General features: G+C 40.3%; 1 protein-coding gene across 1 annotated transcript; it reads left to right on the forward strand.

The window, feature by feature from the left end:
- Positions 1-1,003: 1,003 nt before the first annotated feature.
- LOC121358920 (elongin-A-like) lies at positions 1,004-18,588 on the forward strand. The gene is made up of 11 exons (XM_041477494.1): positions 1,004-1,690; positions 8,188-8,244; positions 9,914-10,026; positions 11,175-11,877; positions 13,277-13,376; positions 14,168-14,341; positions 14,911-15,008; positions 15,754-15,934; positions 16,268-16,391; positions 18,114-18,232; positions 18,371-18,588. The coding sequence occupies exons 1-11, from the start codon at positions 1,610-1,612 to the stop codon at positions 18,427-18,429; spliced, it is 1,809 nt and encodes a 602-aa protein (XP_041333428.1). The 5' UTR covers positions 1,004-1,609; the 3' UTR covers positions 18,430-18,588.
- Positions 18,589-25,511: the final 6,923 nt, after the last annotated feature.

A 25,511-nucleotide genomic window follows, 5' to 3' on the forward strand; every position in this document is an offset into this window, starting at 1 on the left:
CATCAGTTAGGTCTGGGCTAAAAATATTTTTCTTGTTCTATTGAGATTTTAAATATTGTCTTCACTGTCCTGAAATCATTATCTTTCAGAATAAGTGGGCAGCAAGAACACCTTCCTCATCCCAGAAAATCCAGTAGTTTGATAATTAGGCTTTCTAACAAGATAGGGGAATCCCAGCTTCAATCACACAATTTGTATGACAATCTGACCCTCAACTTCACTACTCAGTAATGACTTTAATCATAATGCTGGCGTGGGGTGAATTTTTCTGATTTCTTCTGCATAAATGCCACTCTGTACAAATAATGTTATACTATTTGGGCCAGAAAACTGAAGGGTGACTAGTTGTGAATGGCCTATTTTAAGGTAGGGTTGATGAAGTCTCTACATTCTGTGAAGATAATTATTTCTGTAAAATGAAAACAAGAGTGTGGTAACTGGAGAGACAGTCTGCATCAGGGACCTGGATTTGTTTTTTCCATTTCCAGCCAGAGTGCTCTACCTACTGTATTGCCCTATCAGCTATTTTGGTTTCTCTACTGATTAATTTGCTATAAAGTGTGCCAAGCTGTAATAAGATCTATTTTGCAAGAGCAGCAATCCTAACGTGCAAATACCAGACTTTCGCCTACTTAAAATTCTGTTGTAGTTGAGACTGGATGCACCTTTTTTAAAAACTTCCCCCAAACACCAGTTTAACGAGTGAAAGGTGATCTGTGTACCTGTTTTCATTACATTTATAGCAACTTCACAGGAAACTCAGCAAACACACACTTTTAGGAGGAACTCATTCATCTTGTGAGTCTTACAAGCACATGCTCAGTCCCGGCAAGCTCCATGGCAGAGATCTCCTTTCAGATGCGCAGTTCATGCAGGGCAAAGACTGATTCCCTGTCACAAGCTTTTTAGGTAATCCATGGGAGAGCCCTGCTGAAAGTTGCGGGGCCCAGAAGTGCTCAGCCCCCCCCCGCCCCCCAAAAGAAAAAAAAAAAAAGGCAGGACCTAAAGAAAAGGATGTCCCCTTCAGCCCGAGTCAGGACTGCAGTGGGCTGCCTGCGGGCACCAGTCGCGGCTTCACGGCTCGGCCTCGGTACCCCAAAACAAGGCACCCTTCCACAGGGCAGCCTCGCTGCCACGCACAGTCACCAGGGATGCCACGGGCCTCGGGGTTACTGCAGGGAACAGGACAGACGTGCACCAACAAGTGACACTGTCCGTGTCCCAGGGCCCGCCCGGGGCTGATCCCGAGGCTGGCACGGGCCCGCCCGGGCAGGGGCACAGCGCCCAGCGCCGCGGCCCTCCCCGGGCAGGCCGCTCCCTCACCCATCTCCCCCAGCTACGCCGTGCTTGCTCAGTACCGCCCTGCGCGTTCAAACGGAGCCCGGCGGGGCAGAGGAAAGCACACAGCCCGCGCTGTTACTGCTGGTAGCTGGGTAGCGAACAGCGGGGATGAAAGGCCGGGATGAACGGCCAATGGCGGAGCGGGCGCGGCTACAAGAACGCCGGGCGGCGACAGAGGAGCCCCGGCAGCGGCGCCGAGGCGGAGAAAGGGTGAAGCGGCAGCGGCGCAAAGGAGGGGAAAGGGCGGAGCGGCAGCGCTGGCGGCGCCATGGCGGAGAAGGGGCGGAGCGCTGCGCGGAAGCTGCTGGGGCTGCAGGAGCGGCTGCGCCGTGCCCAGCAGCCCGCCGAGGTACCCGGGCCGGAGGCCGAACGCGGCAGCTGCTGGGTTGTTATTTCTGTGTTCATGAGAGCTTTTCTGTGCGAAATAGGTGTTTCTGCTGGGTTTTAGCTGCACACATCAAAGAGGAGCGGGGCCTGTCACGCCCTGCCTTCTTGTTCTTCCTGGTCCAAGGTTTCAGCTGTTCTGAATCAGCCCCTGTAGGGTGGCCGGGCTGCTCAGTAGCTGCGAGGGGTAGCTAAGGGACACCTGAAGCCGGCAGAGAGGAGTGGGGAGCGCGATCCGAGCAGGTGCTGAGGCTGCACAGGGCTTTGGAGGGGCGGAGGGGACACCCCCCGGCTGTGGGGCAGGGGGACACCCCCGGCTGTGGGGCAGAGGGACCAAGGCACAGAGGGGATACCCCCAGGTTGAGGGGCAGAGGGGACACTCCCCGGCTGTGGGGCAGAGGGACCAAGGCACAGAGGGGACACCCTCCGGCTGTGGGGCAGAGGGGGGACCAAGGCATGCCCCGCTCTCTGAGCAGCAGCCGGCACTCCCAAGGAAATGGAAGCTAAGTAGCATATGCCAAATTTGCCTCAATGTTTTATGAAATAATAAATTATATTTGACTGAAGAAGGTGTGTTCGAAACAGTGATGCGGTTTTTCCTTTTTTTTTTTTTTTTTTTTTTTTTTGAGGGTCACATTTGCTTTGAAAATACAGGTGCTTTTACCTTTATGGGATTCAAAGGTGTTAAAACTCGATACAAGTTTGTGGTTGGAGGCAGAGGACAGCAGTAAAAATGGCATTGTATTTGGTAGTTGATGAGAATCTCAGCTATTAATCATGTCTACAGTGTGTTTTCTAAGTATGTGTGTATGCATATAGGAGAAATACTGATTTTCATAGCCAATAATGGCTTATCTTCTTGAATGCCTGTGATGTAGACAATATCTGTCTAAAACGCAAATATCTGTGCAGGTGCTCCTTCATAAGTTTTAATTTGCAGTTCAATGAACCTAAATCTCTTCCTATGCTACAGAAATTATCTGTTATTATAGTTTCTGAATTTGTACTTGGGATTAGTGTTGATATGCTATTTGAACAAGAGGTAGCAAAGGAAAAGAAAATAAACAATTCTAGAGATAATAAGTTTTAAGTGGTCCCAAACCAGTAAGTTTCAAAGCATTCTACTAATGTGAAAAAATGAGAGCAACACTGGCTAATTTGTATTCATTAAGGGAGGAGATACAATGTTTTTATGTAGCATAGCTGCAAGTAGGTGCTGTATAAAATGGAGCTAATGGTGGTGCTGCAGCACTTCTGTCCCCGGTAAAACTGTCTAGTGAAATAGAAGTATTTATGGGTAACATGGCGTAAGGAGTGGCAGGGAAAGTGAGAAACTGATAGCTGTAAATTGGCAGTCATGAAAGGTATTCCTAACAGAAGTTGAATCTAATAAGAGAAATTATGTGGTTAGTATCTTTAAAGGCAAAAAGGAGAGTTCTAGAAATTTGTGAAAAGAATTGCAAATCAATATTACAGATGTGTATATAGGCAAGTGCTGTTGTTGTCAAATACTTCTGTTCCATACTGAGAATAATATTTGTCTTTGGACTTTTTAATATTGCTAAAAAGTTTTTGATAGCCGCACAGAACATCAATTGTCCATTTCAAAAACCTCTTAATGTGTGAGGTTCGATAGCAACCCACTGAGTTTTCAGAGACTTGACAAAGAAAAGAACAGTTATTGAATGGTGCTTATGGTTCTAGGGGAGGTATGGGGAAAAAGTACTGTGCTAGCATTAAAGGTCAGTGAAATGGTCTTCATTGGCATTGATCATAAAGGAATTATGCATGATGTTAAGATGCACCTGATGTAGAATTGAAGGGTGGTGCCATGATCCATACCACTCAGTGAGACGTTATGTAGATATATTCTGCCAAATCTGTCTCAAATTGTATTTGGCTGACACTAACTGTTGTGAATGTAGGCAAGCTTCAAGGCATTTGACTTGTTTCTGTGTGATGCTGAATAGAGCAGCAGTGCCACGGGCCTGATATAATACATGAGACTGATTTCAGTTGCACTCACCAAAAATAAGTGCCAGACCTCATAAGGAAACAATGTTGGGTTGTGGGTTTGTGGTGGTTTTTTGGGGGGTGGGAGAGTGACTGTGCATCTCTTTGTGATGTGATGCTACTGAAACGTCCTTAATTTAGAAGACAGCAAACATTGTAGGGAAATGCTACACATACTGAAGTAATTTGTATCAAATGAAGTGAGTCCCTTCTAGAAACCAAATTTGATCGTGTGGTAGGCTACATTCATTTGGGCAACACATGTTTTACCATGGCTTAGTGGAAAGTCACAGCTAGGAGCTATGAATATAGGTCATTCAGCATAGGAGACTGTATTTTGGAAAGCATTGACTCAGAAAATGATTTGGCACTCTGATGTATTAGCAGTTGAGCATGAAATTGCAGTGGAGTGCAGTGGCTTATGGAGTAAATGCTATCTTGGGGTAGCTTAGCAGGGTTATGTTATTATTGCTATATAGCATTAGAGGGACAATTACAGGAATATTATGTCCTGTTCTGAGGACTGTTTTTAAAAACAACACTGGCCTAGCTGGAAAGATTATAAGATAGCCAGAGAATGGCTGTAGCTCTGGCTAGCATAACTTAATGAAACTAAAGAGCCAAGGTAAAATGTGCGATTAGTATTTACATTTATTTCTGTGTTGTGTAAGATGATTGGAAGAAAGTTCCTTTAGTGTAATTAACAGATCATTAGATTTAGTAGCTGAAAACAAAACTAGGCAATTGTTTCAGGTGAACGGCTGTGCTTGGTTTCTTTTGTTTTTTTTTTTTTTTTTTTTTTGGGGGGGGGGGGGTTTTTTTTTTTTTTTTTTTTTTTTTTTTTGCTGAACACATAGGGATTATCTGCTTGGGACAGAGTTGAGTTTTTCTAAGGTGTTTTCCTCAAAGTCCTGGTGTTCTTTTGAATGATTTGTCTAGTTCAGCCAGAAGTTATTGACATGATGGAATTTCACAGGCTTTGTTATAGAAGAGAATAAGCTAAATAATCATAAGGATCTCTTTGAAAGGGAAATGCAGCTACTGAGTGAAGAAAGAGAGAAAACAGGAATTACACAGAGAAATATTGTCAATCCCCTGAGGACAGATGGTCTGGGAACCTGTTAGCGGGTTCCATCCTTCCTGATGTTCCAGGCTCAGAGGGGAAAATAAGAGGAGAATGTACATGACTTGTATAAAGGATGATGGAGCAACACTGGTGTAGTGGAAATTGCCCAAACCCAGTGCACCTGGCAGCTGTTGTTACCACTTTGCTTTCAGTTTTGGATCTGGAAAATTTTGTTTGCTTACATGCTTCTGTCCCATTGCTTATTACCATTGATCTCTGCTTTCCAAATTCCAGCCTGCTTTCCCTTCTTCTCTGCATCTTTGCTTGCTTTTGTTCCTGCTGTCATCTTTGCTTTTGTCGCACACTACTATATGGGTGCCAGCTCTCAGTTTGTCCATAAGGCTTTACCTGCTTCTATTGCATGAAGATCAAGGTCTTGGTTTTTCTTGGAATGTATTTTATGGGAAGAAACCCTGTCCTGTAAGGTTTTGATTGTTCTGTATAAATCAGTATTTTGGAATTATGTAGACTAGTTCAGGAATTATATATGAAGATAAATTTTTCTATGAAGTTTATAGTCTCTTTTAAAGTAGATAGAGTTTTTCCACAAGGATATAGCTGATAGTGGTATGTGAGGTAAAATAGTCTGAAAACCAGTGGAGGGTTAAATATATATTGTGTGTATATGGAAGGTCTTTTGTGAAGAAATTGCTAGATCCAGTCCAGTGAGATAAGAGCCAGGTAGGCCACCAATGCTGTGGTGAAAGAAATGGTTAGAGAAAGATCCCTCAACAGTCAGTCTTTATTTTGTTTTTGAAGGCTTGCTCAGAACAGACTTCGTAATTTTGTCTTATTTCATGCAATAGTTATAATGGTATTTTATATATAGGTACCATGACAACAAAGTTGGTGTTTCTAGCAGTCTCTGGTTTTGGTGACAGACTTCACTGTATCTTGTGGTTCACAGTGTACCTTTCTCCAAAGCCCAATAGATACTGGAGCTTGGTATTTGTGCTTTGTCTTTGGTAGAGAAATCAGAGATCTCTAGCAAGTAGGATAAACACAAAGTTTCTCTGCTGCTACAGATGCTTGCCACAAGTTATATTTGCTTATTTTCTGATTGTGTCTGTAAGTTAGTTTGGTTCTAAATCCCAGGAACTTGGAGATAAGTGATTCCTACCAGCAGGCTGGATGCAGCCTTTTACTTTGCCCAGTTACAGAACAGAGTCTTGTACTAATCCTGTATGTGCAGAGCTGCTGATTGCCCTGCAGCCTGAGCTGTTCTCTGCTTCTAAGTGGTTGGTATCACTTCTAAAAACCTTACCAGTGTGTCTGATCCATTTTTTCTATTTTTTAAAATGAAACTGTTGTTTGTCTTAATTTTACAAATGTGATATACATTTCAAGTAACAAAAATGAGCAGTGTGGTCTGTAGTTTAGAAGACTTGGAAAGTTTTGTTTTTCATTAAAATGTGTTGACTGCTTTTGAACATGCTTGTCATCTAGGTACTTTTGTAATTTAGCCTTTTGGTTTGAACTTGTATGAATAGTAATTGCCTGCTTCCTGAATTTTTTCTTCTGAAATAAACTTGGCTTTATGAGTTAACTTAATCCAAAATCCATCAAGAGAAACTATTCAAAACCCCTATTTTTGTATCTTGATGAAACCATCCCTTAGTATTCTTCCACAAATAGGTTTGTCTCTGGCAAAATAAATGGGATTTATTCCCAGTGGTTTGCATTGGTTGATTATCTAGACATGTTAAATATCACAATCTAACGTGTCAGCAGTGGGTTAGTTCCTTTTTCATTGCAAAATAAATTAAATCAATGAGGATATATATTCTTCTAATTAAATACAAGTGAACTGACACTGATCATCTCAAGCATTAGAAACTATGTTAATGTGAGCAATTACAATTTTTCTTGGGGAGTGCCTTATTTTAAGATAAGCAGAATTTCATATGGCTTTTGTGCTGGTTCTGACATCTTCGTGAGGAAGCTTTTTTAAAATCAATTAATAAATTATTTTTTTAGGCGTCCCTGCCATTTTGTAGCTAGCTGAACTTTTTGGGAGATTTAATTTGTTACCTCTGGTCCTAGCTGTATGTTTTACCTTGTCTCACATTTTCTTAGGCGTGAAGCATTTCTGCTGTGCTTGTCTAGACTCAGAAGCATTGTTTCAGGGTGGATGATTCACAGAAGAGCTGCATGCCAGGCATGTAGAGAGAGCCCACTGAACACAATGAAGAACAGTGTCAAGTGTGGGATTCCACTACTCTAATGCATTACAGGAGCAATGAGAGTTAGAGCAACAGCAGAGCAATATATCCCTGGAGTGCAACTTGTAAATTGTTTCTTAGAGCTTGTTACTCATTTTTAGTACCTCTTCCACCTCCTGCAATGCCATTTCAGAAACAGTATATAATATAATAAATGACAGTTCATCGGTTATTTAAATTAATATAGCTGCTTTTGTTGTCAGAAGATTTCTGGGTATGTGTTTTGTGTTCCTGCTGTTACACTGAGAAGTGTCAATGATCTGAAACACTTGACTAGTATTTCAGGCTTTGTGAAAGCCCTCTGAAATGCTGCTATTTCAGTTGTACATCAATTCTGTCATCTCCATAATACAACTTCATGTGTGTGGTTGGGAGTGTTTTAGTGGCAATTGGGGAATGCCATTCTTAAACAATAACAGAAAGAGAAGACAAATTTGCTGTGTATGGTTAGCTGCAAGAAAGATGAGCATTTTGTATGCGAAAAAATCTTTCCTGCTTTTATGGAAGTGTTGAGTTTGGTAACAGGTGTAAGCTTTGGCAGTGCAAAGGAAAACGTGCAAAAGTTGTTCTAGCTCAAGCTTGTTTTGTTAAAATTCAAATTGCAGTTATGTTTTCAAAACCTTATTTTGTGCAGTCTGAGCTTGCACCAGTTCTATAGTCCTTTCTTGGCCTGGATTGATGCTGTAGTGCTGCTGCCTGTGAGGCTTGATGATTTTTGCTTGGTGGCTTTGCATAATGCAGCTTTTGTACTGGCTCTGTGGCAAATGGGGGCCACTGCCACAGGATGAGTAGGCATATATATGTAGTCTCTACTATTGCATTACTGATATTTACTGTAATCTCTGTAGCAGTAAATTCAAACTATCTACTGGATTATCTGTTGTTACTGAAATTGAGGGGTTGGCAGGACCGTACTGGTTCACAGCACTGACTGCAAACACTGCCCTGATGTGCAGTAAAGGAGTGCTTACGTTTTCCAGGAGTTACTGGACATTCCTTTTAACACTATTGTATATTTTTGGATTACATTTGTGAATGAGAAGAACAGAATAAGATTTCCAAGTATTTGTTTAAAACAATAAATCTGATGTTTTCTTCTAGATTATAAAAACACTTAAGACACTACAAGGTTTGGATTTATCGCTGGATATTTTAGTGGTAAGTGATCAGTAATAATACATTAAACTCTTCTCTAGTGAATTACTATGTAAATGCCAAGAGTGTGCATTTGTAGAAGTGGTGAACATTTTGCATTTTATAATTTTAAATTTATATTCTATTTGGTTAGATTAATTTCCCAAAAGCAGTCATCCAGCTTGATGAATGCAGTATTATGTCAGCAGTGATAGAACTGAGCATATAGAGGACACTTTGCTAATCAGGTTGGCTTCTTTTCAGTGTAAAACTGCCTTCAATCAATGCTTAAAGCAAATATGGGTGAATCATTCTTTAAGTCAATTGTCTAACTCTTCCATCTTTCGTTAGCAGCTCATACTTAGTTTCTTGCATTTAAAGAGGAGGAATCCCCAGTAATGATTCCTGTGATTTTTATCCTCCTCCAAGCTGCATCCTGTCAAATTCTAGATTAGATATTCTCACATTGGTCTGTGAAGCTTCTAGCTATTATAAGCAACATGTCTGTGTTTTGAAAAGAAGGAAAATGTGGGTTTTGTGAGAGAATTCTTTGAAGAGTAAGAGGAAAAATATAGGTGCCAAGATATTTGAATGGCCTATTCAGGTAAAGGCATTTGTCTGCCTAGACACCAGCAGACTTCTACTGAAATGAAGCAATATTTGTTTTGTTTTCCAATAAAAAGACATAATCTCATATTGAAATTAATTGTTTAAAATGACAAAGGGTTTCTGCGGATGACTCATGTTCCCAGAAATTTTGTGTGCTTTATAATGGCACAGACTATGATGGAAGCCTTCAAGTCAAATAGAGGAAAGTGATGTCTTACAGCAGAGGGCTCCACATATTTTTAATGCATTTGAAGAACATAAATAGCTTTATGAAGTAGTCCCACCAGATTTCTTCCATCTGTTTGCAATAACTGACTTACCAAATCAGGTTGCTCAAATTATATACAAGCTAAATATACTTGAAGTGAATTTAAGGAAGCCCTTTCTGGAGGCCGAGCTGTTTGTGTGGGAGTAATGTGTATAGCTCAGACTTCACAGGAGTATAATTGTCAGCAAGAGCATTCACAGGTTGCAGTGAACCTACGGAGTTCCATATTTTGCATGCATCTTAAAAGTGAGGATTTGTGAATCAGAGATGTTTACTGATAATACATTATTAAAATCACCTGTGATTCTACAAACACTCAAAGTCTGCAAGATATTTTTGCTTAAACAAAACACACTAGGATGAGACTTGAAGACACAATGATATTGTGAAAATAACTCTGCTGCTCTGACCCCTCAACCCTGTACTACTGGCTGAGATGTATTATATTACACCATGCCCAACATATGTGCTCTCTAATATGCTCAAATGTACTTCATAAGCCTAAAGGAAATTTGCATTGATGCATTTTTTGGGCTTAAGCATTTGAGAGAAGTGAAATTCCTGAAATATTTAATGGAGGAAAATGACTTATCTTAGTTTTGTGAATTAAGCCTGCATTTTGTTCCCCATATTTGGTTATAAATAACTACTTCCTTCAATTCCATTTGCAGTATAAAGAGGGCATTTATTCTTTGTCTGCCATAAGACTGCTCTGAATATGAGGCTAATACTGTTTGTAGCAGTTTTAGAGGAGGTTTTATTTAGGATGAGGGTTGTGATTTATTCTGCCCATCTTTCTTGCACTATCTTCAACAGGAAACTGGCATAGACAAAACAGTTAAAAGTTTTAGGGAGCATGCCACTGCTGGGAATGTAGCTAAAAGTCTGTTAAAGCAATGGAAAAAGCGTATTTCTCCAGAAAGTAAAAGGTAGGTGTGAACTTTTTTCTTTAAAGTTAATTATGCTGTAGTGTAATTTTAATATACACATTGGAAACTTAGGAAGGTGTTTGGAATGACACATGTACATTGAATTGGAACATGAATTGAATGCAAGAAGTGAGAATGCAGTTGTAAAATATGAGGAAAACAATCAAACCATTATTGGTCAACCAGCCAGTTGGCACTCTGACTTCAGCTGCTTTTTGTGACTGGCACAAGTTCTTAGGTCCCAGCTGGTGCAAATGGGACTAAACCATGATGGGCACTGCTCTGCGCTTGAGGAAATTGAGAAACTTGCTCTTTCTTCCCAGAGGTGGTGGTTAAATGAGGCAGCTCTCCAGTGATGTGGTTGTATTGAGGTTTTTCTTATAATGTTATTGTGGACTGAGAGGGCCTTCCAACACTGGAGGAGGCACAGTGAAGAGATGGAGTTTCTTCTGAGACTGAAGGAACCACCACTGCCATGGCCAGGCCCGCTCTGCTTTAGATGTTTCATGGAGTGCCAACAGTTTCAAACAGTTGAGCTGAAAGAGCCAAGGGAACAGTTTGACTAAATAGTGCATTTTAAATCTGGAGTTGTTCAAACAACAGGAACCTGTGATAAGCAAATCATAAAGGCTGACCTGTTAATCTGTATCACCTACAGAGCATTTGTAAATGTAATTTACAATTGTAAATCAACAGGAACCTGTGATAAGCAAATCATAAAGGCTGACCTGTTAATCTGTATCACCTATAGAGCATGTTGTAAATTTTTCTGACTCCTAGTTCTTTCAAGCACCATGTCTTTGTTATAAAGCATGCAGGGAAGCGTTGTGAAAAGTGGTATCCAGCATGTTATAAGCTGATAGCACTGCCAGGTTTGTTTTCCTGCTCAGGGTTATGTCCCTACTCCCCACTTGTTTTGCTATCAATTCTTGTTTCAATATTTAGCAGTGCTGGACCCAAGAGCTCTGTGATTCTGTACTGATAATGGAAGAATAAGAACACAGTGCAGAACTAAGTTCTGGGTTTTGTGAAACTATGACACATGGTGTGATTTTATGCTTTCAGTTTTACTAATATTGGAAAAGCAGATTGTTTAAGAATTTAGCATCGGCTACACAATGGGATGTAATTTTTTTTTATTGTTGCAGTGATCACAGAGGAAGAAAAAATCATGGAAAAGAAAAACATGAGACGAAATCTTATGTTTCCAAGGAGATTAAGCCTTTAGAGAAGCCTGAAACATCTGTGCTGGCCATTAGAAGTTCCAGCAGTGCTCCCATTACTGCAAAGCTGAATAAGGAGCATATTTGTAGTGAAAAGACCCATCAAAGTACAAATTCTGAGTCTCCAAAAGAATGTGATAATAAAGCATGTAGCAGCAGTGGTTCTAAGCATGCTTCCCAGGGTACCAATTCTCAGGCTAAAGAAAGTGAGTTCAAAGAGAGCACCTCCACAGAGAGCAAGAAAATTTCAAAAAAGCAGCATTCCTCTGCAGCCAATGAAGGCTTATTGTCCCTGAAAGAAAAGCCTAGTAAGGATGCTTCCAAACAGAGAAATCCTAAATGTGTGAAGAAACCAAAACAAAATCTTGTCATGAAAGACCAAGCCAAATCATCTAGTGATGAGGAATTTGAACCCCCTACTATGTCTTTTGAATCTTACCTTACTTATGATGAGGTTACCAAGAAAAGAAAGAGAAAAGCTTGTTCTACAGGTGCACGGCCAAAAAAGTGCAGGGAAGAGAAGAACAGCTCATTACTACAAAAGACTTCAAAACTTTCTCAGGCAAAAGAGGGAGTTGAAGATGTAAAAAAATGTCAGAGTGATCAACCAGAAACTCCGAGTAAAAAGGTAAATCTCTACAGGGTTGAGATAGCAGCAGATAAACAGCAGAAACACAAGTGCTTTGGACTTTTAATTTCACTGAAATTTATCTGTATTTTTTTTAAGGAACAGATTGCATGACTGATCTATCAGCTGCATTGCAATTGCCAATAATGACAATAATGGGGAGAAAAGGGATACAGTTTTTAATTTAATTACTTGTGGTTTAAACATTGTTTCCAATATTGCTATAGTGTTTGATCTTTACCAACTAATTTGCATTTGCAAAATGCAAAGGCAAAATGCCTTTGGAAAGATGTCCACCTTTTTTCGTTCTTGACCATCCTGGTTTTTGGCTGCTGCAGCTCTTTGTGTATAGAACAGTCCTTTTGTCAGATGCTGTGGTTATTTAATAGCGAATGTTAATGTTTGCAGTGGAACTGAACATTCTCTAAATGCATTATTGCATATAAAACTAGATTATACATATTCTTAATCTGAGCTAGTCCCTTGTCCCTTGAAATACAAAAAGCTTAAGTAGCTCCTCTGAGAAAATGTGTATGCAAAAATATGTATTAATTAGACCTTTTAAATGAAGACCTTTTGTGCACTGAAAATTAGAGTTTTCTTCAGATTTATATCTTCACTGTGATGTGAAAGCTTCAGGCTTTTTTATTATGGAAGATCTGCAATCTGAATGTGGTATCTTCTGTCCCAGATCGGGAAATATTAATGCAAAGGCTTATGTATGATACTCTGACATAAACTGTTTGAGGAAAAACCTCAGATATTCAAGTAGTTGTGAAATGTTACTGTAGATACTTAAATGAAGTACAGGGAATGCAAATTTTGGGCTGTAAGTGCCTGAATTGCAATTGGAGGACACCTGAGACCCAATTTAAGTGTTGCACTTGATCCAATTATAGGGACTCATATTTAATAGGCTGCTGCATCTTTAAATCCCTTTTTAGGGAATGGCTGTGAATGTTTTAGGCTGAATGGCTTACTGACTGTGATCTAGGAGACTTGATAGGACTAGATATAAAGCTATTTCTTGTCTTTTAGAATTATGCTTTTGTCATCTTACAGTTTTGCCTCATTCACTGCGTGCCTCAGTAGTGATTTATCTGGAAGCCCATTAGCTCTACATATCTACTCTGTTCTTTAATCTTTCTTTGTGCTAATTGCAGATGTCCCACTAAGTTCTATTTGTGGTATAGTTTTGGTAAGTAGAATATGAAAGGATATGCTGCAAAGTAGTCCTGTGAATAAATTTTACTGTAGAAAAGCAAGAATTCTAGTTATCTAGTTATCCTGCTTAATTTTGGGATTTGCATACATGTTTGGAGGTTTATCATAGCTTGTTTTAAGCCTGGTTAACCCCAAATTTATAATATTGAAACAATCTTTCCTTAACTGTGCACAGGCCAAAGTGGCATCCCTCCAAGAGCTTCTTAATACTCCACTACCTAAAACTCTGCCAGGCATCTCAGAATCATCTCCCCCATATGCTGCAGATTTTACAGGTAAGTAATATACAAGGCTGATAAATGTGTGTCAGCAGGTGTCTATAGCTCTGCGTAGAAATGTTTTATCCCCTTTTCCAATAAGCTGTGTTAGCTCATCAGTCCATGGCAAAGAAAGGCCTCAGTTCCTCATCTGTAGGAACTATGTTGAAGCTGAAGGGAGTTACAAGGCCTTCCTTCTTATGGCTTGCTGAGGAAGGTTACCACAGACTCAGAGAAGGTGTAAACCAGGCTGTTCTACAGGCTCCATTTATCTTTACTCATGTCTATACCTTAGAGCAGGCAAAGCCTTAGCAGAAATTATCTTAGGTAAAACAAATATGTGAGGCACTAGGTCTAGCTTTGGCATAGGAACCACTAGTATCATTATAGGTACATGACATAAAGTACCAATGGTTCCCCTAGCAGCTCTTCTCATGTGGTTTCCTACCACTGGGATCTTGAAACATTGCTGCTATTGCGGCTTCTGGCTTTTCTAAGATAACTCAGAAGGATTAGTAAAGTTCTGTGGATGGGAAACAGAGCAATTGAGATGTGAATACAGCTCATGTAGACTGGAGATAAGTAATGCAGGACTGGTTTGAGTTGGTGCAGCTCTCTTGCAGTGTACATCTTGGGGTTAGGTGATGGTGAATGGACTTCTGCAATTTACAATACATGCAAGGGTCCCATGCTGTAATGCAGTAACTTCATATTAAGAAAATACTTTGTATATGTAATAAAAGTAATTTGTTTATCTCAGAGCTGAATGTTTAAAGCCTTGTGAAACCTGCCTGATGTTTTGCTTGCAGCGTTCACAGTACCTGTTGTAGAAGCACCCCAGCAAGTCAATGAGGTAGTTCAATTCACAGGACAGAGGCTGAACTCCAAAATGCAGGTTTACTCTGGCTCCAAGGCAGTCTGCCTTTCGAAGATGCTTACACTGTATGAGCAGTGTGTCCGCATGCTTCACAACAATATTGAGTGTGAGTACTTCAGGGGATTTGTAGCACTTGTGACTCTAAGGGTATGAGATTTTTTTTTTTTCTACATGCCAGCCACTGGCCTACTAAAATATATTGTCCCTCCCTACAAATGGTGACTTGGAGCAGGGTGAAAAGCTCTTGCAGAAATGGTTTGAGGACTAAATTGCTAAATTGTAGCTTTGTGCTAAATTGTAGCTTTGTTTTGAAAGCTTTCAATTTTTAAAGGTCCAAGTTTACTTAAAATAATGTCCTATAAATGATAAACTAAAAATTCTGCCCCTCCACCACCATGTTTGTTGTGATCAAGACATTCTTCATTGCATAGGCAGAGGAGGAAATTATGCATATCAGTAAGGATGGGGCAATGGCTATTCAAAGATGCTCTATCCATCCTCAAGTATAGCTGCTAGTCAGTATGGAACTGCTGATTTATAAATATTTTCAAAGCCTGACACAGGATGTTGTGTTAGTGCTTGCTAAAATTAACTTGTGTTTTTATTTTTAAACTGAGTGGTGTTACCCATTGAGTAAAATAAATGAGATACTCAAAGTACTGTCCTCTTTTGTAGTGCTACGAGAAGCAGGAGGTGTGCCCTTTGAAATTCTTGAGCCTGTGCTAACACGTTGCACACCAGAGCAGTTGTTTCAAGTAGAAAAGTGTAATCTGGTAAATTCTGCCTTGTTAAATTTGGGAAAGCACAGTGTTCCTTAACTCTTTGGCCTGCACTGGTTTTCTGTCTTCCATACTAATTTCTTTGAATTCAGCTGTCATTATTAAGTCTCCCTTTCTCCAGTTTAAAACATTCAGGAGAATTGCTACTGATGACTAAGTGAAAGACAGTGTGTATAGAAGAGTATTTCTGTTTCTAAAAATAAGAAAAAAAAAATGACCATAGTATTTACCACTGAAATAGCTGGGAAAGTCAGAACCAACTGTTTTCAAGTTACAAACTATTAAGCCTGCAAAGCATATCAGTCAGGAAGTAGCTGGGGTGAGATGTCATGTATGTGTAGATTTCTTATCTACACTGTCAGGACTTGAGCTCCATGATGCACTTGGACATTGATATTCTGAGTGTGCAGTCCTTTGTAGGACAAGTTAACCTTTCCTCTGTGTGCTTCAAGTTGAGAGCTGGAGTGGCCTGAGCCTGTGCTGCAGACACAAGTGTAACCTGTGAGCATGGCTCACTGACTCCAGCTCTGCTGCTTGAAGCTGTGTGGTTTCCAGGCTGCAGTCAGTGTCCCTGCATGGTATTGCCACGGTGCGGGTACGTGTGTCAGCACATGCGGTGGGATTTGTTCTGCACCTTCTTCCACCAAAGGTTTGGGTTGTGTCTGTAGGCTCAGAGAATAGGTACTCTTGAAAATGTTATTTTTAAATCTCTGATATAAGATGTCTGTGATTAAATTAGATGTTTATAAAAGAGACTGACCACTTGTGGAAGAAACATTGCCAAAGAGACTTTAAAAATGAGAGCCTTCTGGAATATGAGTCTTGGCGTGAAATGTACTGGAGACTGTTTAATCAGAGAGAAGAAAAGCTGAAGATCCTTACAAAAAATATTCTTTCAGCTCAGTCTGAGAAACCAAAAGGTAAAATCTCTGGTTAGCTCTTCTACTTAAAAACTCAATCTCTTCTGCTGTTCTTGACAATATGTTTGGTTTAGTGATTTCTTTGCAGTGAGTACTAATGCTGTACTTCCAGGAGAAATTATCAAGAACAAGCACTGTTACTCTTAAATTAAAATTTGTCTAAAAAATAAACAGATGCATTAATACAATATGTTGGTGTATTCTGCAAATATTATGCAGTAGACAAATCTCACCTTACTGGTTGGACTAAGGATTTTAAGCAGCAATGCAAAGAGTTCTGGACATAAAGGACATGAAAAGTCACATATCCTCTGCTCCTTGCTTCTGTATTAGGCAGGCAAGTAAAAATGGCTTATGTGACTGGTGCAGCAAAACCACTCAGGAACATTTGCCGACAGCAAGAAATCCATGGGGCAGCAGGACCTGTCATCCAGCTTCATCCCACAGCAAAGTGCAAGTAAGTGCTATGTCTATGCTTTTGAGTTTGTGCCTTTGACAGTTCAAAATCATGCTTGTAAAATATTTTTAAAGTTCTAAATAACTCTATTTACTTTCCTTTTTTTTTTTTTTAAGTGGCTAGTAGCTAAAAACAAGCTTGCCTTTAAGTCTTGTGTACTCCTCTGCCATGTGTGCATTGTCATTGCACACTTCTCAAAAGTGCCAGTGAATTCATCCTCCCAGCTGGAGTGTAACAGGACGCTGTTTCTTTTCTCCAGATTGCGCTAAAGCTGCTTGGCATCCTAGGGCAATTCCATTGTTGATGTTTTGGGTCTATTAACCTGCCTAGCAGCCTCACATGTTCTCCTGCTTTGATAAAATCCCAGTCAGCTGCCTGGTGTGATACAGCTGACCAGAATGAACCTCAGGAACTTTTAATACGTTTTTTCCCCCCTGTGAATTTCAGAAGCTTAGTCTAACAGACTTTCTGCTCAAGGTGGTTGTAAGTATGGGTTAGGAAGGGCAGCCTGGATGTAAGAATTTTCTTAAATTCAGCTTTTATACCAGATAAATTGTCATAATTGTTCCTTCAGCTGGTGTGATTTGGAAGGCTCTTTCCATACTCTTGCTATTTCCATTGGAAAGATAGTCCTTCACCAAGGCAATAGCTTAAGGCACTTTTTCTTTCAGCTGCTCTGTGGAAGGTTGAGTCTGTATTGTGACAGACCTGCCTTTCCAGTTTAGGTGCTTCAAGTACAGTAGCATACAAGTACATATGTCCTTTGTGCTCCAGTAATTTCTGGACCAGTAGCTGAGTGATGCAGACCAAGCCTTGCATGATTTTTTTTCTCAGACATGAAAGAAGCTGTAAGAGAGTCATTAGTTTGCCTTCTGGAGAACCAAAGGGTTTGTTTAGGCACACTGAGTTAAACTTGACTACTTTGACCTATTGGTTTTTTAAGCTGCAGAATTTGTATGGCTGAAATTCTCACTTGAGAAGCTGGTCTTGCAGGAGCTCAAAAGTCCTGCTAAGGATTTGTGTGCAGACCTGCAGATCCTTAGCAGGCTGCTATTCTCACTCAGTGTGCTGTGGTACTGAGTGCTGGCAGAATCCTCAGTGACTGGCTCTGAGGAGTACAGGGCTGGTCACGTTTGGTGACATTGTGCTGACACTTCAATGCCCTGTTTGGTTAACAGTCTTTAGCAGGAGGCATCAGCTCCGTATATGTATCTGCCACAGTCCTTGTCTTGCTGATTGAAGATTCCAACATGATGTTTAGTTAGTTATTGTGCCTTTTGCTAGTCAGTTACAGAGGTTTTGTTTTTAAACATTTGCCCTTATTTTCTGTCAATGAGTTAGTTAGCAGTTCAGCTGTGTTCAAAGAGGAAAATAAACACAAGGTGCAAACTAGAGCACAGGACATTATGAATCACAGTGGTATTGCTGGCCATTTTAATTTGTCACAAACTCTGATTATTTGATTTTAAAGACTAATAAAAGACACGAAATCTTATAAATGTAATATTTGTTCAATAATTAAACAACAATTAAAATGGAAAAGATGGTCATCTGCAATCCCTTCTAACCTTAATTATCCTATGACTTTGAAATGTATAAAGTTTCTTAAATGTATCCAATCAGGCTGTTGGTTTTGATTTTTTTTTTTTTTCAAAATGAGCCAGGGCAAATAGTAACTTGATAGTAAATGCTAACTTTTTTCTTACTTGTTTGTTTTAAAAGAACAGGGACTCCAGAAATGAGAGACAGAAACAACACATTATCAAATCTGATACGTGCTGGCAACAGTAGAAGTTCTAGCTCAAGTGTCATGATTCAAGATGGAAAGAAGCCTACCAAAAGTAAGTGGCATTTCCTAAGATGATCAATTTAATTGTTTTAACCTTCTGCCTAATATATGCTTAATATTATACTAATAACATTTTAAGTTGCTCATAGCTGTAATCCTAACTGGTCTCTTTGTTTTGTTGTTATTGAAGAAATAGCACCAATTATGAAGAAAACATTGAAAGCACTGAGGAGTAGAGTTGGACAATGATAAAGTGAGGCTGTGTATTTGAAGCTTATTTGATGTGACTGTATGTATGTATATTATGCTACAGTGAATGAAAGTAATGTCCATGTAAGCATTGTTCAATTTGCTTTAGTTAAAATAGTTCTGAAAAATTGCATGGGTGAATAATTAGCAATAAATACTGAAACCTCTGAGTCCTTTCATACTGCTGCTTTCTTACTTGAATTGAAATAAGGTCAGTACACACTAATCATAAATCAATTTATATGAACCTTTATAGGTGTATTTATGAGTTTAAGCTGGTGAAGGGTTTGGGGCACAAGTTTTGTAATAATGGCTGAGGGAATGAAGGTGGTTTAGTGTGGAGAAAAGGAAGCTGAGGGGAAGACCTTATTGCTCTCTACAGGTACCTGAAAGGAGGTTGTACACGGGTGGGGGTTGATCTCTCCTCCCAAGTTTGACACTGCTTGATGATACAATACAAATCAATCATGGAGGCAAATTCAAAGCCAACTTCAAAGGTACACCCTTTTAATCTGAACCAGAATGCTAATGTAGATGCTTGTGCAGTCTCCTGCATTCCATCCCTATATACAGTTACTCCAGTGTAGAGGAATTATTGCTGGATATGTGTTCCTGGCATCTGACATACCAAACACGTGGTATTGGAGTATATTGGCCTGAGGCAGATGACTTTCCTTCTGGTGGATGGGTGAAAGATGTTTGGTAGCTTTGTTGCATATTCCCCAGGCTGGCTACCACATCTCATCAGAGACCTCTGATCCTTCTTGGAAAAAGGATTATTTTCACAGAAACGCTGAATGTTACAAGTGCCCAGTGGAGTTCTCTTCCCTAAAAACACATTGCAGCTCCTAGTCCTCCTGCAGTATCTCTGGAGCCTTTTATTCCAACCACATAATGCTTTTCCAGGTGATGACCAACTTCCATATTAATTTCTGGAAACTTAAATAAGTAATGGGAGAAAAATATGGGCACAAAAGGAATGCCCTGCTGTTGTGGAAAGGACCACAAATGCGTAATGTTTCTTTTCTTCTTTCAAGCACAGAAACCACTTTCCACTTCCCGACAGTGTTTGTTTCATAGCATTCAGGAACGTTTTCCATCCTGTTAGTGGCTGGGCCCAAGAAGAAAGCTTGGTCCGACTGCTATACCACTTAAAAAGGAGGATACGTGATGTTGCCATCTAAACAGTCCCTGTGGTAGGAGAAGGAAAACAGTTTTGAGGTGAAGTGTTCGATCTTCTGAGACCCTACTCAGAAGGCATGTGAATTCCAGGAGCTAAGCTCTTCTTGGGGACCTTGTAGGCATTTACATGTTAGCTTAAGCCTGGGCCAAGGCCAGAATGGGGTGTAGGGTTTGGCATTATCCTTCTGGAAGAATTTGTAGACATCAGTGTAGTGCCTCATGCATGCTGTTGTCAATTGTTGCTGTTCAGGGATCAGTATCTGAGCTGCTGCTAAATGCTAGGCACAACTGGGATCCCTGTGAGCAGAGAGGTTGTTGCTGCTCTGAGCATGATGCCATTGGCTGTGTGGTACCTGGGGGTGCCTGAGGATTTCTGGTAGTCATTGGAGATAACCTCAGCAGAGGGAAAAGAAATCGCCTCACACAGTGCAGTTCTCAGTCTTGCCATCTGAAAGCTTGGCAAAATGTCTGTGCCAAGGTTTAGTGTGGTGAAAAATGTTGATGCACTGATGGATAAGAAGACCATCCTCTATATACTACTGTTGGGGAAGAAACCAACCAAACAAAACACCACTTGACAAAACCCTAAATCACCCAGTGAGAGTTGCCTTGTTCCTTTATTTATTTCCTTTCCTTGCCCTTCCTGTAAAGACAGGAGAGGTTTTTGACTGGGTGATTGAAGGCCTTGGTTAGACAGCATACTGTCTCCTTTTTAGCCATTCCCACCATTGAACAGAGGGGAAATTTACCAAGATTCTTTTCCTGTCATTGTAACTGGTTATTGCCAGTGGAGGAACAAATTTCTCCTGGGTCACCACAGTGGCAAAAATGATCTTGGGTTTGTTTATTTAGAAGACAAATGTATTGTGATTTTTTTCTTTCTCACTAATTTCCATGTAAGCAATTCTTCCCTCCAGCCCCCAAAACATTTCTTTTCCTATCTGCTGAATTAGTTGGGAGGGAAAAAGAATGGTGTTGGGTTCTTCTGATCAATCACATTTGATCAGTGTAGGGGCTGGGTTCATAATTTCTTGGTGTGATCATTTACCTTGGTTTTTCAGCCGTCTCTGTTTTGGGTACCATTGTTCAGCAGTGAAACCTTCCAGGAAAGTGATGGAATCACTCTGCTGTTGTGCTGCTTGACATGAGAATGGGAACAGGTTGTTGTTCTTCCTGCTTAATGGAAGTGATGAGCAATGTATCTGCCTCCTCTCTTACAAATTCTGGTAAACATTTTTTAATGTGCTTTATTCAGTTTTCTGTTTTGCACACGTGAGTTGCATCCTTACACAGCTATCCCATCTTCTCCCTCTAAACTTTTTTCACAGAGCTGAATTATGTTTTATTCTGTGGTACAGAATTCCTTGTACAAAATTCTTTTGATTACATGTCTTGGGTTGTTTTTAAAACTACAACCCTATTTGTTAGCAAAAAAAGGGGCTCTGTGACTACACACACTATAGAGACAGAATTGCAGGCTTTTCAAAAGATAAATATAATTTGTAGACAGTTTGGTTCTAAAACAACAAAAAAGCAGATGAAAAACAAGCATTCCCAGATGTGTAAAGGAATGTACTAATCCCAGAAGACTTAAGGAGATTGTTTCCACAGATGGACATACCAAATCAAACTTTCTGATGGCCTGGTGATGAAACATCCTGGAATCTGAGGTCTGACAGTCCTGTACCTACCCCACCCAACGTCCTCACCAGTGTATCCTAGATAAAAATTATACTAGAAATGGAGTTTGGAAGTACTAGGTTTTCTAGAAGAAAATGCATGATGAGACTGTCACAATTTTTCAGAAATGAAGCATCAAAACCTCAGAAAATTGGCAATTATTTCAAGGCATAGAAATTTAGTTTCAGAATCCAAGTGTTTCTCCTAATTTCTGATGATAAAACTAATTCAGGTCAGAATAGTGCAGGAGGTTGCAGTTTTATTTTTTCTCCCCTCAAATTACAGAACTTTAAAATTCCTTCTTTAAATGTGCAACTACAAAGCCGTTAATGTAATCTTTGTAGCTTAAGGCCTAAATGGTGTGCTTCCTGTGGGAAGTGCTGGTGGAAGCTTTCAGCAGCATATGTTATGTGAACTCTGTTTACAGAGAAGTTCCCTCTTTTTATCCCTGGTGACAGACCTAAAAATGGCACTTGCTGAGGGACAGGGCTGAACAACTCTGGAAAATCTTCTCTAGCTGTCCTCCTACAGAACTGTAAATAGGTATCCCAGCAGTAAACGAAGCTTTTTATGACATCTCCAGGCCCCATCCCTTTGTGTTTATGGAATTGCTGAGGCTGCGGAAAGAGATGCTGCTTCAGAAGCAGGAAACTTAGCTGCTCAGGCAGAGATAAAGAGGAGCAAACTACTGCTGGCCTCTGGAAGAAGGAAGGAGTCTAACCTGCAAAATGAGGAAAAACCTTCTGAGACCAGACTGGGAAGCAGTATTCCCTCTTTTCAAGTTGCTGACCTCTCTGAGGGGCAAACATTGAAGTACTCTTCCTTATGCTACCTAGCTCGTTGAATTACATGAGTTTCTTTCACCAGACAAGGCACTTTTGCTACTCACAGCTCTTACAATGCTCAGGGTTCTCAGCTTTTCTCTCCCATGGATGTGCTGTAGCTGGCTCTCTGCAAAATGCATTTTCCCACAGCTACCTGTGTTGATGTGCTTTTTAATACTTTTCAGACCTTTCAGTCTGAAAGTTAGATAATTAGTCTGTCTCAAATTTTAGATAACCACTAAAGTGGTGTATTAAACTGTGACTTGTCAGAGCATTAGTATCATGTTTGAGCTGTGCTGACAGCTGAATTCTGGGCTTAGCTGTTTAGAAAAGCATGGAGAGAATGAAATGTTTTAAAGGAGTCCAAAAAGGCTTATGCACAAAGCAGCTTCTCCAGGTTTCCAGAAAGCCTGAAACTTCAGTTTGCTTCTGCAGCTGAGGGATGAAAGATCACAGGCCCTGACCAGAGGTAGCGATCCCTCTATAGATAAGGAGAAAAGTATTCTATGTGGCTCTGAAAGGGCAAAATCGCTATACTGGGCACCTCATTACAACAAGGAGGTCTGTGTGCCACAAGGTTTTGTTGTGACCTGAATTTTCATCACCAGCTGATTAATTAGCTGGCATAATTTCAAATTCCTTTCTTTGATAAGGTGCAAGACTTTTCCTTGTTAAACTTCATATGGATGGTGATTGCTCAGCTGTCTAATTTGTCTGTGGTTTCTCTGCCCTCAAGAGAGTCAACAGCTGCCCTCAATTTAGTGTCTTCTGCAAACTTTCTCAGTATCCCTTCCTTTCCTGCATCCAAGTAATTTAGGAAGATGTGGAAGAGCACAGGGCCTAAGATGGAGCCCTGTGCAACCCCAGTAGTTACAGGTCATCAGTCTGGTGTCAACCCAGTCAGTGTCACCCTTTGTGGTTGACCCATGAGCCAGTTGCTCGCCTATCATGTGATGTGTTTATTCAACTGTGTGATGAACATTTTGTTCAGAAGGATCCTGTGAGAGACAGTATCAAAAGCTTTGCTGAAATCCGAGATTACATGAAGTGGCTTCCCTTGATCAACTAGGTGGGCTACTTTGTTGCAAAAGGAAATTAGGTTTGACGAGTAGGATTTTTTTCCCCTTATGAAGCCGTGCTGGCTGTGAGTGATGACTGTCATCCTTCAGGTGTTTTTCAGTAATTTTCAGAATAATATTCTGCATAATTTTGCCAGTTATAGAAGAGACACTGACAGGCCTGTTTTTCCTGTAGTTTCCTTCAGGTCATCCTTCTTGCGCTTCTTGAAAATTGGGCCAACATTTGCCAGCTTCCAGCCAGCTGGGGCCTCTCCAGATTCCCAAGACGATTCAAAAGTCATTGAGAGAGATCTTGTGATGACATTAGCCAGCTCTTTAAATATTTTTGGATGAGTTCTGTCGGGCCCTATAGATTTATAGGGATCCAACTGGAACAGCAGATGCCATGTACATTCAGGGTTGACTGGGATCATAAAAGGTTTTAGTGGTCCTAAGATGAAATGAAAGTTTAACATTCTCAGCAAGGTATGGGTCCCTAGGAAGGGCAATGTCTGTGGTCTGTATTGAATGCCTTTCCCAGAAGTTTCCTGATCTGGAAAGCTGTAGTAAGGTGTACCTGTGTTTGCTCTGTTGGTACTGAGAGCTTGAGTCTCTTTGGCTTGCCTAGCAAGAGAAGCGTAGGAAAGAGTTTCCTCAAGAAAACCTTGGAGTTTGATTTACTATGAAGTTATTTAATCATTCAGTGTTATCAAAACTTTCAACACTCAGTGTATCTTGTTTCTCTATAATTTGTATCAAGATCTTTGTGGAAGAACTCATGCATAATGTATGAAGTGTTTTTCTAGATTGTTTAAATAAGACTGAGCTATATTTTGCATATAAGTCAGTGTTAAGCATTGAAAACATGGTATAATTTTCTCAAAATTATGGCACTTACAGCACAGAAAGAATTTTTCTGAAGATTTAAGGGAAAAACCAAGGATGTAACAGACCATGTTTTTTAGTGCTGCTTTGAACAGCAGCAGCTGTTTACATTCTTAGTTCTTGGTAGTTAAAACCCATTGATATTTTTGAGCTGGTCAATGAGAAGACAGCCATTCTTTTTCACCAGTATTTTTCTCATTGCTCTGCAATAGGAACCTTCATCTCTTATCCCTTGTTTATAATAATCTGCTGAATTATTTTGAGAATGCTTTTCTTCTAGGAGTGAATTGCTGTAATTCTCAAAAAATTACAATTCCCTATGGCACTACTGTTTCCTTTGGAGAGAAGACACTTTTGCTTGGGTGCTGTCTGTCTTCCTGGATGTCCATCTGTTATTTCCTGCTTTCTCTGACAGCATGCTGATTCTGGGGAAGTCAGGGCTCTTACCTGTGGGGAGAGAGCAAAGAGCTGCCTTTTCCTTATATCCTTATTAAACCTAAGTTTAAAGGTTATTCAGTCTTTTTAAGGTACTTATCAGGTAACAGAATGTGGTAAGAATTTTGATAGCAGAAGGCTAACAGTGTCACCACAAGACTGCGGTCCTGAGGGTGGTAAGGATTTGGGTGGGTGCTGTGCATCCCATCTCCTATGCCCTTCGAGCATGTCTCCTGTCCCTACTTGTCCATCCTTTGTGGTAGCTGCTCCATGGCCCAGGAAGGATTGTTACAGAGGTTTTCAAGTGCTGCAAAGAAGCTCGGAGAACTAGGTCCCTGATTCCTCCTGAATCTGGATACAGTTGGACTCTGCAACTCCTCTGGGCAATTATAAAAATTATTGTTTGGGTCATTTCCGCCTTAACAGCCCCTTTCCGAGAATGTTGGTGTGCAGCTTAGAGGGTTTATTTCCTCAAGACAGATGCCAAGCCACAAGCATGGAAAATCTGAAAGATCTGAGAAACCTCTGAGAGGTCAAGAATAATATAAAGTTTTTTCAGTCTGTCATCCAAAATGCTGGTGTAGCGCTGTAGCTTGACAGCTCTCCCAGTAACATTGAGGAAGGCGAGTTTTGGTTCTACCTCTTTTTTTACCCAAAGTCTGCTGTGTCCTTACCTGCCCTCCCACATCCAACCTCCTCTGTTCACCCAGATCCTGCAGTCTGTCTTTGTGCCTCCTATTTTTATCATAACTCTTCCTCCTCCAGCTCCTGATGCCATATAGCAATGCTGCACAAACAAATGTATCGCTGAGAAGCCCTAGGGTGTATCCTTCCTTCTCTTGTGTTGCACATGTATGCTTTTCTTGTTTTTAGGGGTGTCACCATAGTTTAGTTCCAACATCAAAACCGTTCCCTGTTCCTCATTATAGATAATTCCATAAATGTCTTTCCAGTAGCATTTTTTATTTTTCATAACACTCTAACAGGAAATTAAAGCTTCCTAGTTTCAGAGATGCAG

Source organism: Pyrgilauda ruficollis, unplaced genomic scaffold (genome assembly GCF_017590135.1).
Source record: "Pyrgilauda ruficollis isolate IOZ18807 unplaced genomic scaffold, ASM1759013v1 scaffold40, whole genome shotgun sequence".
Lineage (NCBI taxonomy): Eukaryota > Metazoa > Chordata > Aves > Passeriformes > Passeridae > Pyrgilauda > Pyrgilauda ruficollis.